This window comes from Protomyctophum bolini (assembly GCF_963924005.1).
Source record: "Protomyctophum bolini genome assembly, chromosome: 5".
NCBI classification, from domain to species: domain Eukaryota; kingdom Metazoa; phylum Chordata; class Actinopteri; order Myctophiformes; family Myctophidae; genus Protomyctophum; species Protomyctophum bolini.
This window is the reverse complement of record NC_137866.1, coordinates 32,031,672-32,045,785: the sequence shown is the minus strand read 5'-3', so window position 1 is coordinate 32,045,785 and position 14,114 is coordinate 32,031,672. Positions and strand designations below refer to the sequence as shown.

The window sequence follows — 14,114 nt, the reverse complement described above, 5'->3', positions numbered from 1 at the left end:
CTCGGGCGCCCCTTGACATGAAATAGATTGAGAACCACTGATATACTGTAGAAACGTACGTTTTGATTCAGAAGACATTGTGTAGAATCTGGCCTCAGATCTCAATGGGATAAACTAATGGGCCAGGACACGGAGGAAGCACCACACGGAGACCTGCGCCGCGGTGTGAAATGAGAATGACACCAACAGTAATGGCTTTACACTTTGCGTGAACCCGTCGCCGTCACGCCAACACCAACGTCGGAGTGCGTTCCAGACGGCGACATACTGTATATGGATGTTGTGCGCAAGGACGTTCAGCCGCAGAAAACAAGGACACATTTTTATTAAAGAATAATTTTCTTCACAGCCTGTTATACCTTGATACTAGTATATTGAATATGAAGTGTCTTCTGCATTGGCTCTCAACCTTCTTCTTTTTTTGCAATTGGCTGCCGTATAAAAATGGTCCGCATCATGCATTTACAGTAGTATGTTCTGAATATGATCAATCAGTCAATTGTGTTGTGGCCCAGAGCCATACGACAACTCTGTTCACTTCATGGGGCCAGTCCAATGGCGGCTCTTCTACATAGGGCGAATAGGGCCGCCGGCAGTTTACGGAATGCATTGGAGTCTATGGGCTCACGAGTACATGAACCACATGACCGGGCTGTTTTCTGCCCCCTCAATGTCTACTGTATATACTCTATGGCTCTGTTGTGGCCTGGATGGATGGGGGTAGTGTTTCCTGAGTTCCTATTCAGCAGCATGATAGCATCACAATGAAAACTCACTTTTAACTAAATTCATTTTTCATATCTTTCTGTCATCACATCCAGTCAATACACTCAGTTAACTTCGAATACAATGGAACAAAGCTTTGATTTCAGTCTGCCACTGTAGCCTCGTTATCAGCCGTTGGTATGAAAACAGAGCTGTTAGGGAGTAGGGACAGGGATAGAGGGCTGAATGTGGTCTAAAGGTTCCAGGCCATCCCAACAGCAGCGTGTCCCAGATACAACAGGCAGCCGCTGGATCTTGAGACTTCGACGTCACTCCATCGCTCCAACGCCATCGCTTCCCGGACCAATCAGGGGCTGCCAACCATCCCCAGCGTCCTCCAACGTCGGTCCTCTACCGATATTGATGTCAGACTTCAGTGCTCTATATGTACGGTGTGTGTGCGACACCCACGCGCAACTAAATATAAATTCAGCTGGAATTACTGAAAGAAGACCAAGTCTCCATGGAGAGATCCGCAGTAATTCAAACAGCATAATACACACATGGAAGCGCTTGATTCACAGAGTCCATACTGCGCCAGCAGTTTGCTGTCCACATGTCGACAGCAAACGAATCAAAGAGGCACATGTAAGTAGGTTCAAACATCATTCATGAAAAACACTCGAGCTAAACCTTTACACCTTCCATGCTGCTGCCCTATACCAGGGGTTCTCAACGTTTTTGGCTGGGGACCCCCAGAAATGCTTTGGCCATGTCTTGGGACATGGACAAAGCTCTACTGGGAGTGAGGGGCAGACCATGGGAGTGAGAGGCAGACCATGGGAGTGAGGGGCAGACCATGGGAGTGAGGGGCAGACCATGGGAGTGAGGGGCAGACCATGGGAGTGAGGGGCAGACCATGGGAGTGAGAGGCAGACCATGGGAGTGAGGGGCAGACCATGGGAGTGAGGGGCAGACCATGGGAGTGAGGGGCAGACCATGGGAGTGAGGGGCAGACCATGGGAGTGAGGGGCAGACCATGGGAGTGAGGGGCAGACCATGGGAGTGAGGGGCAGACCATGGGAGTGAGGGGCAGACCATGGGAGTGAGGGGCAGACCATGGGAGTGAGAGGCAGACCATGGGAGTGAGGGGCAGACCATGGGAGTGAGGGGCAGACCATGGGAGTGAGGGGCAGACCATGGGAGTGAGAGGCAGACCATGGGAGTGAGGGGCAGACCATGGGAGTGAGAGGCAGACCATGGGAGTGAGGGGCAGACCATGGGAGTGAGAGGCAGACCATGGGAGTGAGGGGCAGACCATGGGAGTGAGAGGCAGACCATGGGAGTGAGAGGCAGACAATGGGAGTGAGGGGCAGACAATGGGAGTGAGAGGCAGACCATGGGAGTGAGAGGCAGACCATGGGAGTGAGGGGCAGACCCCCAAAAACTTTTTCGAGCAGCAGCCGACATGTGTTTCACAACAAGCGGTAACATGGCTGGTGCGATGCGATCAGAAATCACCGTTTACATCTGAACGCCGGGTGGTTTGGACTAAAACAACAACTTGAGTATTTTTCAGAGAAAACGAGCAACAAAGACACGACAATGAGTGGATCCTTATGGGAGGCGCGCGCATTGATCCTCACAATGGGAAGAACGTAGGCGCTGTCTAGCAGCCTGGGCAGCACGGGTGGTTAGTGTTGAGCTTCGGCAGCTTGGTATTGATATAACCCTTACAAGGTTCGGCGACCTCCAGGGTTAAATCTTAACCCGTCATCTGACGGGTTGCGAAGCGTTTTGGCGTCCATCGTGTTAACTACTACAAATACTATTAACATAACATTGAGTGACTGCAGTTTCTTCCAGCGGTGAAATGTCCCTTCAAAGCAATCGGTTCGATTAGCTGTTGTAGCCCTAGCTTATTCAGAGCATTGTTCTGTTCAGTTCAGTTCAGTTCATTTTGGTCATAGAATGAACATTGCATTGATTTAAGATCATAACTTTGCATTTAGACCAAAAAGGTATAGGCTGAAGCCAGTGGCTTATTTTGCCTATCCTATTTACACCTACAGACTTGTAATAATTATCTAACACACATGGGGGGGGGGGGGCAGTAAACAAACAGGGAGAAACAAACACAAATACAAACACAAACTAAATACAGGGGGGGGAAAAAGAGAAGAAAGAGAATAGGAGAACACAAATTTGATCACTCATAATTCACAATTGCACATGGAAATAAAGGTTATTCTACAGTTGTAGCATTACTATATCTTAATGAGTATATACTTAATAAGATATGATTCATAGGTGGCATACTATATTGTTAATGTTTTATACTTTTATATTATTTTTGATTTATACATTATTTTAAATGTATTGTGGATCACGTCAGCGAAGTAGTCAGTCACAGAAAAGTTCAAATGCTTTCTTGTGATTGTCTGTCTGTCTGGTGGCAATTCCTCATGATCCATTTCCCCAGATAAACAAAGAGCCTCATAATTAACACTAAAATCAGACCGATTTCACAGTACACCATTTGCATAATTATACCAACTCTCACAAGGACGCTAATCAATAAGCCACACAAGGACACGTTTTCTGGACTGAATTTCAAATGGGTTTCAAGTGAAAGGATGAGGAAGCGCATCGTAGGCAAACATCGACTAATAATGACGTTGTTGGACTAGACTGATTAAAACAGTTTCTTCAGGCTATGTGTTACATTACACATTATGAATATTATTAAAATATTGGACAACCTAAGGACACAGAAGTGTCCTTTGTACATAGAATTGAAAAGCAAAGTCAGAGAATAATGCTCCTTTTGATTAGAAAGATGAAAAGGATCAACTCTCTGCACCTCCAAAAACAGGCCAAGGTCTACAGTACACGTGTGTGTGTGTGTGTGTGTGTGTGTGTGGTGTGGTGTGGTGTGGTGTGTGCATGCATGCGTGGGTGCGTGCACATGCGCGTTCCTTGTATGCACGCATCCTTACGCACGCATGTGTGTTTGCCTGTGGGTGTCTGTTTGTATGCACGTGCATGTCCTCACATCGGCAAGTCATGCATGTGTGCATGAAAATACACATTGTGGGCTCCTCTGTGTCTAGTAGTGCCTGTGTGTGCGTATGCGTGGGTGCGTGTGCGGTTGTGCGGGGAGAGAGAGAGAGAGAGAGAGGGTATACGGGGGTGGGATCTTACGACATGTGACAGCTGGTGGGCCGATGCCAACGGGGAAGGATGGAGCAGAGCGGGAAACGGCTGCTGTTGCCATGCCAACGCGGCGGCGCTGCTGGAGTGGCTGATGGTCGGGTAGCGTGAAGTAGCAGCCAGCTGAGACAGAGAGAGCTGTGGAGAGAGAGAGAGAGAGAGAGAGAGACAATGCACAACCATTAACCATTGTTAAAGATTTTTCCAGTTCCAGTTCATGTGTTTATGAGCTAACAGTACTTCATTAGTACTCCCTTGGTGTGGTTGTTATGTGCAATGATGTCTACCCTAGCTGTGGGTGCGGCTTCAGTTCAGGTGGATCATCACCCATCACCACCCACCAGGAAAACCAGGCATACTTTTTATTGATAGTTATTAGTGAAGATAGACAGGAAAGAGGGAGAGAGAGAAGGGAAGAGACACGCAGCAAAGGTCGTCATGAACGGGACTAGAACACGCGACGTGCTGTCAGGCCAGAGCCTATTATGTGGCCTACGCCTGGACCGCTAGGCCAGTGGGCGCCCCAAACCAGGCATGCTTAATGAACTGGTGGGCGTGTCATTAAAAACTACATTTTAACAAATGCTGTATACTTTTTTGAAAAGAATCTTCCTCCGTATAAAATAATAATACCTGTGTAGGGTGGAAGAAAGTCACGGCACTCCATCTTTAACAAACATCACATTAGCCCAGTGGTTTTCAACAATTTTCACATCAAGCTCCATTTTATATTCGGCATTTGAGCCACGGACCACTGATGAGATTTTGCCTCTCAAATACTTCGTTGGATACAATTTTGCCCACAATTCCATGGTTTATTGACACTCATTGGCGCTAGTACCAGGAGGCAAATGTTGATCAAAAATAACAATTCTTCTACATTATCTAATGGTGTAGACTTCTTGTAAATTAAGTTATGCAGATGTTTAAAAAATAATTGAGCTCTTGAGAGTGTACAACAATGAAACCAAATGGACCCGCAAAGGAAGGTCTACTAGGGTCCATTTGGTTACCAACTCTCCATCATGTAGCTGGGGACCACCTGGACCCCGGAACACCCGGACGAGGTTTTTGTTGAAGAGGTGACCAACCGAAATGGTGGTTAGTAATAACAGAGAGATGTGTTTGCGTGAGGGCTGACCACCGCGGCGTGACATCATGTCACCAAAACCTGGCCTATGGAATGGATAGGCCTTATAAGACCTGAGGAACAGATTCTACAAAACGTCTTCTAAATCCTGACTGTTGTCACGGACCCCCAGCATTATCTGTATTTCGCCATAATGTTTTGTTCCAGCTAGGACCCCCCAGAAGCAAAGATATGAGTTCGCTGTGAAAGAATATACAGTATATTGAAAGATTTGCGCCACATTTTTGATGATTTTTCAAAAATACTACAAGCTCGTAGAGTTCAAAATAATGGTTAAAGTGGTTATAAGCTATAAGGTGACACAGATGCGTCCTCAGGCCTAAATGGGTAAAAGGCCTATTCGTGTCCGTCCGTCAGTATTGATACTTTTACTCAAGTAAAGCATTTGAGTATTTTTTCCATCACTGCTTATATGATTCAATGACACGACCAATAGGGCTTGGAGATAATGACTTGCCCACCCCTAACAGCCATCATAATGAACTAGTGCAGCCCTGCCACTTACCCACCCACCCATCCATCAATCTATCAAAGTGTGGCGCTTAACCACTTACTGTACGCACTATACAATATCAGTGATTCTCAGGCTTTTTCATTTCAAGGACACCTGCAGTTTGGTGCATGCATTAGGCCATGGACAGGACACCCCATGAGTCTATACGCATGGAACCAAATGGACCCGCAATGGTCATCTTGCTTCCATTTGTACACGCACAGACTTAGAGATGGGTCTTTTTATGAGTCCGGTATACAGATTCCAGTTCCAAAATGGTATAAAATAACTTAAATGAGAGGTCAAAATGCTTTTATTCTTTGAAACCTTAAATTTAAGAAATTTTAAATTATTTCATGGGTACCCGGTACCCAAGCATGTTCGGTTCGATACCTGCTTGAACCCGAGGTTCGGGACCCACCCCTACAGGTCAGAGTTACAGACCTGTATGGATCCATTTTGTTCCCTGTAACCCCCTCAACGACCACTGTGGGTCCCTGAATCCTTCTATATCTACACTTCATTGCACGATAAACAGCGCATTACAATGTGTTGTAGGCTTTTAGACCATTAACTATTTTTTTAGCTATTTAGAATTTTCTTTGATAAAAAAAAATAACATTTTTGAAACTGTTACACTAGGAACAACAACAGAAAGTCTTGACGACTTGTCACAAGAAAATGGTGCAGCAGCATATTAGTGGACAGATAATGTGTAAAAATGCCCATGGCTGCAGTTTAAAAGTTCGACTTTTGGGGATTGGAATTGAAAGTTCTCCCCGAGACAGGATTCATTGATTTTGCGTCACCTTCAAAAGGTTTAGTCTGTACAAGGGGCTCACGTTAAGTCCTTACTTGACAAGTAAGAACAAACTCTTGCCTTTGTGGCACTGATATGACACGGTTTGACACCGACTTGAATATGATACATAAAGTTAATCAACTACTTTCAGACAGATAGATAAATAGATATCTTCCTCATTTAGCAGATACAAAATGCATAAGAGAACAACATTTCGTTTCACTCATGGCTTGTAATCTGCTATAGTTAAAAGATAATCTAAAATATTATATTACTAAAAATCCAAATAAAAACATCATCAGTTCAAAGGAGACAGATATTAGTGCAATATCCCCTAACCCCAATTTAGGGGGTAAGGGGATTTTTGCACTTGCACATAATTTAAAAGTCTAAGGGCGTCGGGAAAGCTCTTGGAGAATCTGGCTGTTTTACACCCGATTATGTGTGACTAGTGAAAAATAAACACAAATAAATAAATACATTTAGCGATGTAAATGTTAATCTCTGACACAGAATAACTGACAATGATCAATATTTAATGTGAAAAAAAAGCCTTAATGAAACTGCTGTGGTGTTTAATTCCACTTTATAATGTAAACGCTTTATAATGTAAATGCATATAAATGCCCTTTATACTTACTAATCAGGGTTCAATAATGATAATTGCCAGACTGCCTGCAGGGCAACTAGTAAATGGTTAATGGACAGAATACTCTACATCAGTGGTTCCCAAACGTTTTCATGTCAAGGACCCCCAAATTGACACTATGACACTAATGAATTAGCCCGCAGACCCCCCATTTGAAAAGATATGCCAGGGACCCCGTCCCCCATAAGAGAAGAAGTTTACGGCTCTAGCAGTGATTCTCAACCCGTTTAATTTCAAGGTCCCCCAGTTTGACATGCATTAGTCTACGGACCCCCATTTACTGGGATTTCTATCTCTGAGACCCCCATTTATATTGTAAAACAAATGTTATATTAACTCCAAAAGTGTACAAATGGAACCAAATGGACCCATTAGGGTCCATTTAGTTCCATTTGTACACTCTCTGAGTTACAGACCCATAAGGGTCCATTTGGTTCCAAACTATCATTTAGCTGGGGACCCCCTGGAACTCCCTCAGGTACCCCTGGGGGTCCCCGGACCCCACTTTGGGAACCACTGCTGTACAGTATGTCAGTTTCATACACCCGGTTTTATGGTCCATAGTTATCTAAAAGATTAATAAGTTCAAGTTGTTGGCAACGATTAAAATGAAACTACCAGGCAGGCACATTGTTCCTTAATTGAAAATGAATGTGAAATGTGATTGCATACTAGCGACGTTTTATTTAGCTCGTATAGATCGAAGCAAGGCCGACATAATGCCGCCTCGTCATCATCGATGTCAAGAGTTTTGCATCGCCGGTCTTACATCAAAATTGGCAAACCATCAAACTCTGTTGCTTAAACACCTCTCGCCTGGCTTGGATAAATACAGAGAGCCAAAGTGAACAGCCTCAAAACACATTACATTAAATACAGAGAAAAGCCAGCCAAAGTGAACAGCCCCAAAACATATTACATTAAATACAGAGAAAAGCCAGCCAAAGTGAACAGCCTCAAAACACATTACATTAAATACAGAGAAAAGCCAGCCAAAGTGAACAGCCTCAAAACACATTACATTAAATACAGAGAAAAGCCAGCCAAAGTGAACAGCCCCAAAACATATTACATTAAATACAGAGAAAAGCCAGCCAAAGTGAACAGCCTCAAAACACATTACATTAAATACAGAGAAAAGCCAGCCAAAGTGAACAGCCTCAAAACACATTACATTAAATACAGAGAAAAGCCAGCCAAAGTGAACAGCCCCAAAACACATTACATTAAATACAGAGAAAAGCCAGCCGATGCGTCGCGGTGCATTGTGAGCTTGTAGATCGGCTTTTCAAAAGATTTTCAAAATATTTTTTGACGCCAATACTTTTACTCTTACTTTTTTTTTACGGAGTAGTAAGGGAGGAGTTCTACATTGCAGTATTTTCCTTAAGTAAAACATTTGAGACAAGTATATATAGCTACTTATTCTCAACCCGTTTAATTTCAAGGACCCCCACTTTGACATGCATTTGACCCCCATTTAATGGGATTTCTATCTCTGAGACCCTCACCTCCCAATGTATGAATGAATGAACCATTGTAAAGCACTTGGAAAAGCGCTATAAAATGCAATTCATTAAAAAATGCAATTCATTATTCCACCACTGCTGTCACAATAATTATTCATGAATGTAGCCCCGTGCAAGTCCTCAAAGTCAAAAGAAAACCTCACATCCTAATGTCTTCTGCTGACCGTAAGACTGAGCATCCATATAAGACTATAAAAACTGCGTAATGACAGAATCAATATTTAGGCCTATAGCTATTGAGCATTAAATCTTTTTTCCTGGGCATAAAACTGTCAACTGTCAGCAATATTATGACGTTCATATAAAACGCCACAAATCATGCAGGTCACCAACTCCAATGACAACTGAGCCCACCAAGAGAGAAAAAATATCATCATGAGTATAATGTGGCTTTCGCCTTTATTTTATATTTTTTGGATATGGGTGGCGGTGGCTCAGGGGTAGAGTAAACGGATGGTAACCGCAAGGTTCCCAGTTTGAATCCAGGCTCCCCCAGAGGCCAGAGTTAGTGTTGAAGTGAACTTTTAAAACTGTGTGCGGATCTCCTCCTTCCTTTCTCCATTTGTAAGCCCAGAGCTAGGGTCCCTGGACCCCACTTTGAGAACCACTAATGCACTGGTTAGCCTGGGAGTTATCAGTACATTGCTTTGACACAAAACAAATGGCCCTCTAGGACACAATAGATACTATATTGAGCCACATTGAACCGGGTGAGGGGATATGGTCAACCCCTCATCGATCTGGTCCAGTCAAATTAGCATGCACGCACGCACGCACGCACACACACACACACACACACACACACACACACACACACACACACACACACACACATACACACACACAGTTAAAAAATAATAATTAACTAGAAATTATTAACTTAAAATGTACAAAAAATATATCTGTGTCCACTGTCCATGTTTACGCTTCAATAAACTCAAAAGTGCGCGCACACACACACACAGAGAGAGAGAGAGAGAGAGAGAGAGAGAGAGAGAGAGAGATAGAGAGAGAGAGAGGGCGTTGCATCCTTGGAAGTGTCAATTGAAGCCAGTGTGTGGCGGTGAACAGATGATCTGCTTGGCAGTTGGCTGTCTCTCTTATTACATGTCGGGCCAAATGCTGGCAGCCACAACTACAGCACCACTAATTGCCTTCTCTCTGTGCGCTTGTGTGCGAGTGTGTGCACGTGTGTGCGCGCGCGTGCATGTGTGTATGTGACTTCACACATGCTAACGCGGGCCACAGTGACTCGATGTGAGATCGCACTATCGCAGGCTTCGTGACGATGATGCGGAGTCAAGCTCATCATATGTCTCAAGACAACGTGAAGGAAATAGAAGGTGAGAGACGGAGAGAGGAGGGAGAGATTGGCAGTGGTGGAGAAAGTACTAAATTTTACTTTTACTTAAGTGAAAGTATCAATTCTGCAATATAGAACTATACTCCGTTACGAGTAAAAGTCCATCATTTAAAATGTACTTGAGTAATATGCAAAAGGCGCATGAGAGGGTGCGAACGAGTGTGAACAACAGGGGGGGTGGGACGTCTGCGAGGGCGATAATTATGTGCACGAGTGTGACGAGATTGCAGCGAGGAGGAGAAGGAGAGAAATGAAGGAGAGAAATGAAGGAGAGGAATGGAAAAAAGCTGCATGCGGGAGACCATCATCAAACATTAAGCACATTAAGCCCTGAGAGCAGATTCTACAAAATGTCTTCTAAATCATGACCCTATGTTTCTATGTCATTGGTTCTCAAACTATTTCATGTCAAGGACCCCCAAAACTGATCATGTAATTTGCCGCCGACCCCCATCTGAAAACATGTTGTTCCAGGGACCCCCCCCAGAAGCAAATTTTTGAGTTAAAAACGTTTGCTGTGAAAGAATATATATTCAAAGATTTGCGCCACTTTTTTCATGATTTTTCAACAGCTTAAGTATAAAATAATGGTTAAAAGTGGTTAAAGCTAAAGCAATGCAGATGTGTACTCCGTCCTTAATGCACTAAATCCCTCTATTCTTGAACGTGAGTCACAACTGCATTTTCCCTCAACGCAAATCTACATGTTCACAATGCCTTCCATGTACATCTGCTATTTTCCTAAAAGCTTTGTTGCCAATACTTCTGTGTACTTTTGCTCAAGTGCATTTTTTAATATAGGCCTTTACTTATTTATCCCGGGCTCCCCCAGAGTTAGTGTCGAAGTGTCCTTGAGCAAGACTCTAGTCTGAACCCCTAATTGCTCCCGGTGTGCAGGTTGGTGCCTTGCACGGTTTCCTCTGACATTGGCGTGTGAATGGGTGAATGTAATGCACAGTCTATGTAAAGCACTTTGGATAAAAGCGCTATATGAATGCACCATTTACCATTTACTGCTGACAACAACCAGCATGTATAGGCAACAGAGGTGACACACGGCCCGCAGGCTCACATCCTGACTAGCAGGAGGTGAAACCACCCAGGCTCACATCCTGACTAGCAGGAGGTGAAACCACCCAGGCTCACATCCTGACTAGCAGGAGGTGAAACCACCCAGGCTCACATCCTGACTAGCAGGAGGTGAAACCACCCAGGCTCACATCCTGACTAGCAGGAGGTGAAGCCACCCAGGCTCACATCCTGACTAGCAGGAGGTGAAACCACCCAGGCTCACATCCTGACTAGCAGGAGGTGAAACCTCCGGGCCTGTATGTTCCCCAGCAGAGCCTCACAGCAACAGGAATGGTCCCCGACATGTGCATTATGGTCCCAAAATGCTGGCTTACTGTATATGAATACAGCACGTTCCTTGTCATTCCGTACCGGAGTGAACCAATGGTGGTCAGGGATCAATCATTTATGCGAGCGAGAGAAAGTTGTCAGACACAACAATGACTCCCAGACAGTGTTGAGGGGGGGGCATTTAAGTATTGATTATACACCACTTGATAGTGAGTTCAAGGGGGTGGGTGGGTGGGCACGGACAAGTGGGGTTCATTTTGAGAGAGAGAGAGAGTAAGAGAATGTGTGTGTGTGCATGCGTGTGTGCGTGCGTGCTGGCACTGTGTCTCTGTGCGTGCGTGTGTGCGTGCGTTGAGATGTGATTGCCAATATCCGTGGCAGGTCTTCAGTTTTTTTTTCCTTTTCATATCTGTATTGTGAAAGTTGGACGGCCATCAAATAAAACGTCTACTGTTAAAACGGCCACCCTTATTTCCTCCAATCCCTCAGGGATGAAGCTGGGCACGGGAATCAATGCAAAGCATTTAGTCCGGCAGCCGACAGGCTTCTTTTGTTTAAAGCGGGAAATTTGGTTTTTAATAGGGAATTCACACTGAGACGGACTGAATCCGTTTCATTGGAACCGTTTCCGAATACGGTTGCCTGGTCCCCGATGGCCATGATTCACATTGCCCGAGATTCAACAGCTTGCATAACACACTTTAATCCTCCAGATGACGGTGTGCTTGATGGCTGGCGCGCACGGACACTGACAATCAACTGTGCGACATTGTCACTTGCATTGCATTGCCTCTTTGGCTCTTTGCCGTTATACTACTATACTGTCAGCCTGCCTGCTATTCACTGTGTCAGTCAGTTCTGTGCTCCAGTGTCGTGTTTGATATTAGTTTGCTATGGATTCTACTTTAGCATTATTGTTATTTTGTTTTACTTTGGAAACTATGCCAAGCAAAGCCCAAGAGCCACGTGTAGTCCGCAGAATAAGATCAGCGCGTACTGCGGTGCTGCGCGTATACGCAGATTCAACAGGAGACGGGCGGCGTTGAGAAATCAGCTGGTGTTACGCGTCGTGCAGCGACTGTGTGTTTTTTTTTTTGTTGACGCTTGGCTCGTCGACTAGAGATTATGTCACGTTCTTAAAAAAAACAGTCCACTTCCTTCTTTAGGTACGCATGCATTCACATTGGAACGATCCGTATCTGAATCTGAATACAGTTCAACGGTCCAGAGACCCGCCCCCCATGCGGTCCCGGGGACGGTTGGGCGATCCGCTCCCGGGAACGGTACGCATCATTCACACTACCACAACATCTGAACGGTACGCATCATTCACACTACCACAACATCTGCCAAGTGGTCCCGAGTGGAACGGTACGCATCATTCACACTACCACAACATCTGAACGGTACGCATCATTCACACTACCACAACATCTGAACGGTACTCATCATTCACACTACCACAACATCTGAACGGTACACATCATTCACACTACCACAACATCTGAACGGTACGCATCATTCACACTACCACAACATCTGAACGGTACGCATCATTCACACTACCACAACATCTGAACGGTACGCATCATTCACACTACCACAACATCTGAACGGTACGCATCATTCACACTACCACAACATCTGAACGGTACGCATCATTCACACTACCACAACATCTGAACGGTACGCATCATTCACACTACCACAACATCTGAACGGTACGCATCATTCACACTACCACAACATCTGAACGGTACGCATCATTCACACTACCACAACATCTGAACGGTACGCATCATTCACACTACCACAACATCTGAACGGTACGCATCATTCACACTACCACAACATCTGAACGGTACGCATCATTCACACTACCACAACATCTGAACGGTACGCATCATTCACACTACCACAACATCTGAACGGTACGCATCATTCACACTACCACAACATCTGAACGGTACGCATCATTCACACTACCACAACATCTGAACGCTACGCATCATTCACACTACCACAACATCTGAACGGTACGCATCATTCACACTACCACAACATCTGAACGGTACGCATCATTCACACTACCACAACATCTGAACGGTACTCATCATTCACACTACCACAACATCTGAACGGTACTCATCATTCACACTACCACAACATCTGAACGGTACGCATCATTCACACTACCACAACATCTGAACGGTACGCATCATTCACACTACCACAACATCTGAACGGTATGCATCATTCACACTACCACAACATCTGAACGGTACGCATCATTCACACTACCACAACATCTGAACGGTACGCATCATTCACACTACCACAACATCTGAACGGTACGCATCATTCACACTACCACAACATCTGAACGGTACGCATCATTCACACTACCACAACATCTGAACGGTACGCATCATTCACACTACCACAACATCTGAACGGTACGCATCATTCACACTACCACAACATCTGAACGGTACGCATCATTCACACTACCACAACATCTGAACGGTACGCATCATTCACACTACCACAACATCTGAACGGTACGCATCATTCACACTACCACAACATCTGAACGGTACGCATCATTCACACTACCACAACATCTGAACGGTACGCATCATTCACACTACCACAACATCTGAACGGTACGCATCATTCACACTACCACAACATCTGAACGGTACGCATCATTCACACTACCACAACATCTGAACGGTACGCATCATTCACACTACCACAACATCTGAACGGTACGCATCATTCACACTACCACAACATCTGAACGGTACGCATCATTCACACTACCACAACATCTGAACGGTACGCA

At 44.8% G+C, this 14,114-nt stretch overlaps 1 protein-coding gene across 1 annotated transcript in view; it reads right to left on the bottom strand.

The window, feature by feature from the left end:
- The window catches only part of nphp4 (nephronophthisis 4), a 268,172-nt gene that overhangs the window by 86,404 nt on the left and 167,654 nt on the right, over positions 1 to 14,114 (bottom strand). The window contains exon 12 of the mRNA XM_080762891.1: positions 3,910 to 4,056. Within this exon, the coding sequence (XP_080619017.1) occupies positions 3,910 to 4,056 (147 nt within the window). The remainder of the gene's footprint in view (positions 1 to 3,909; positions 4,057 to 14,114) is intronic.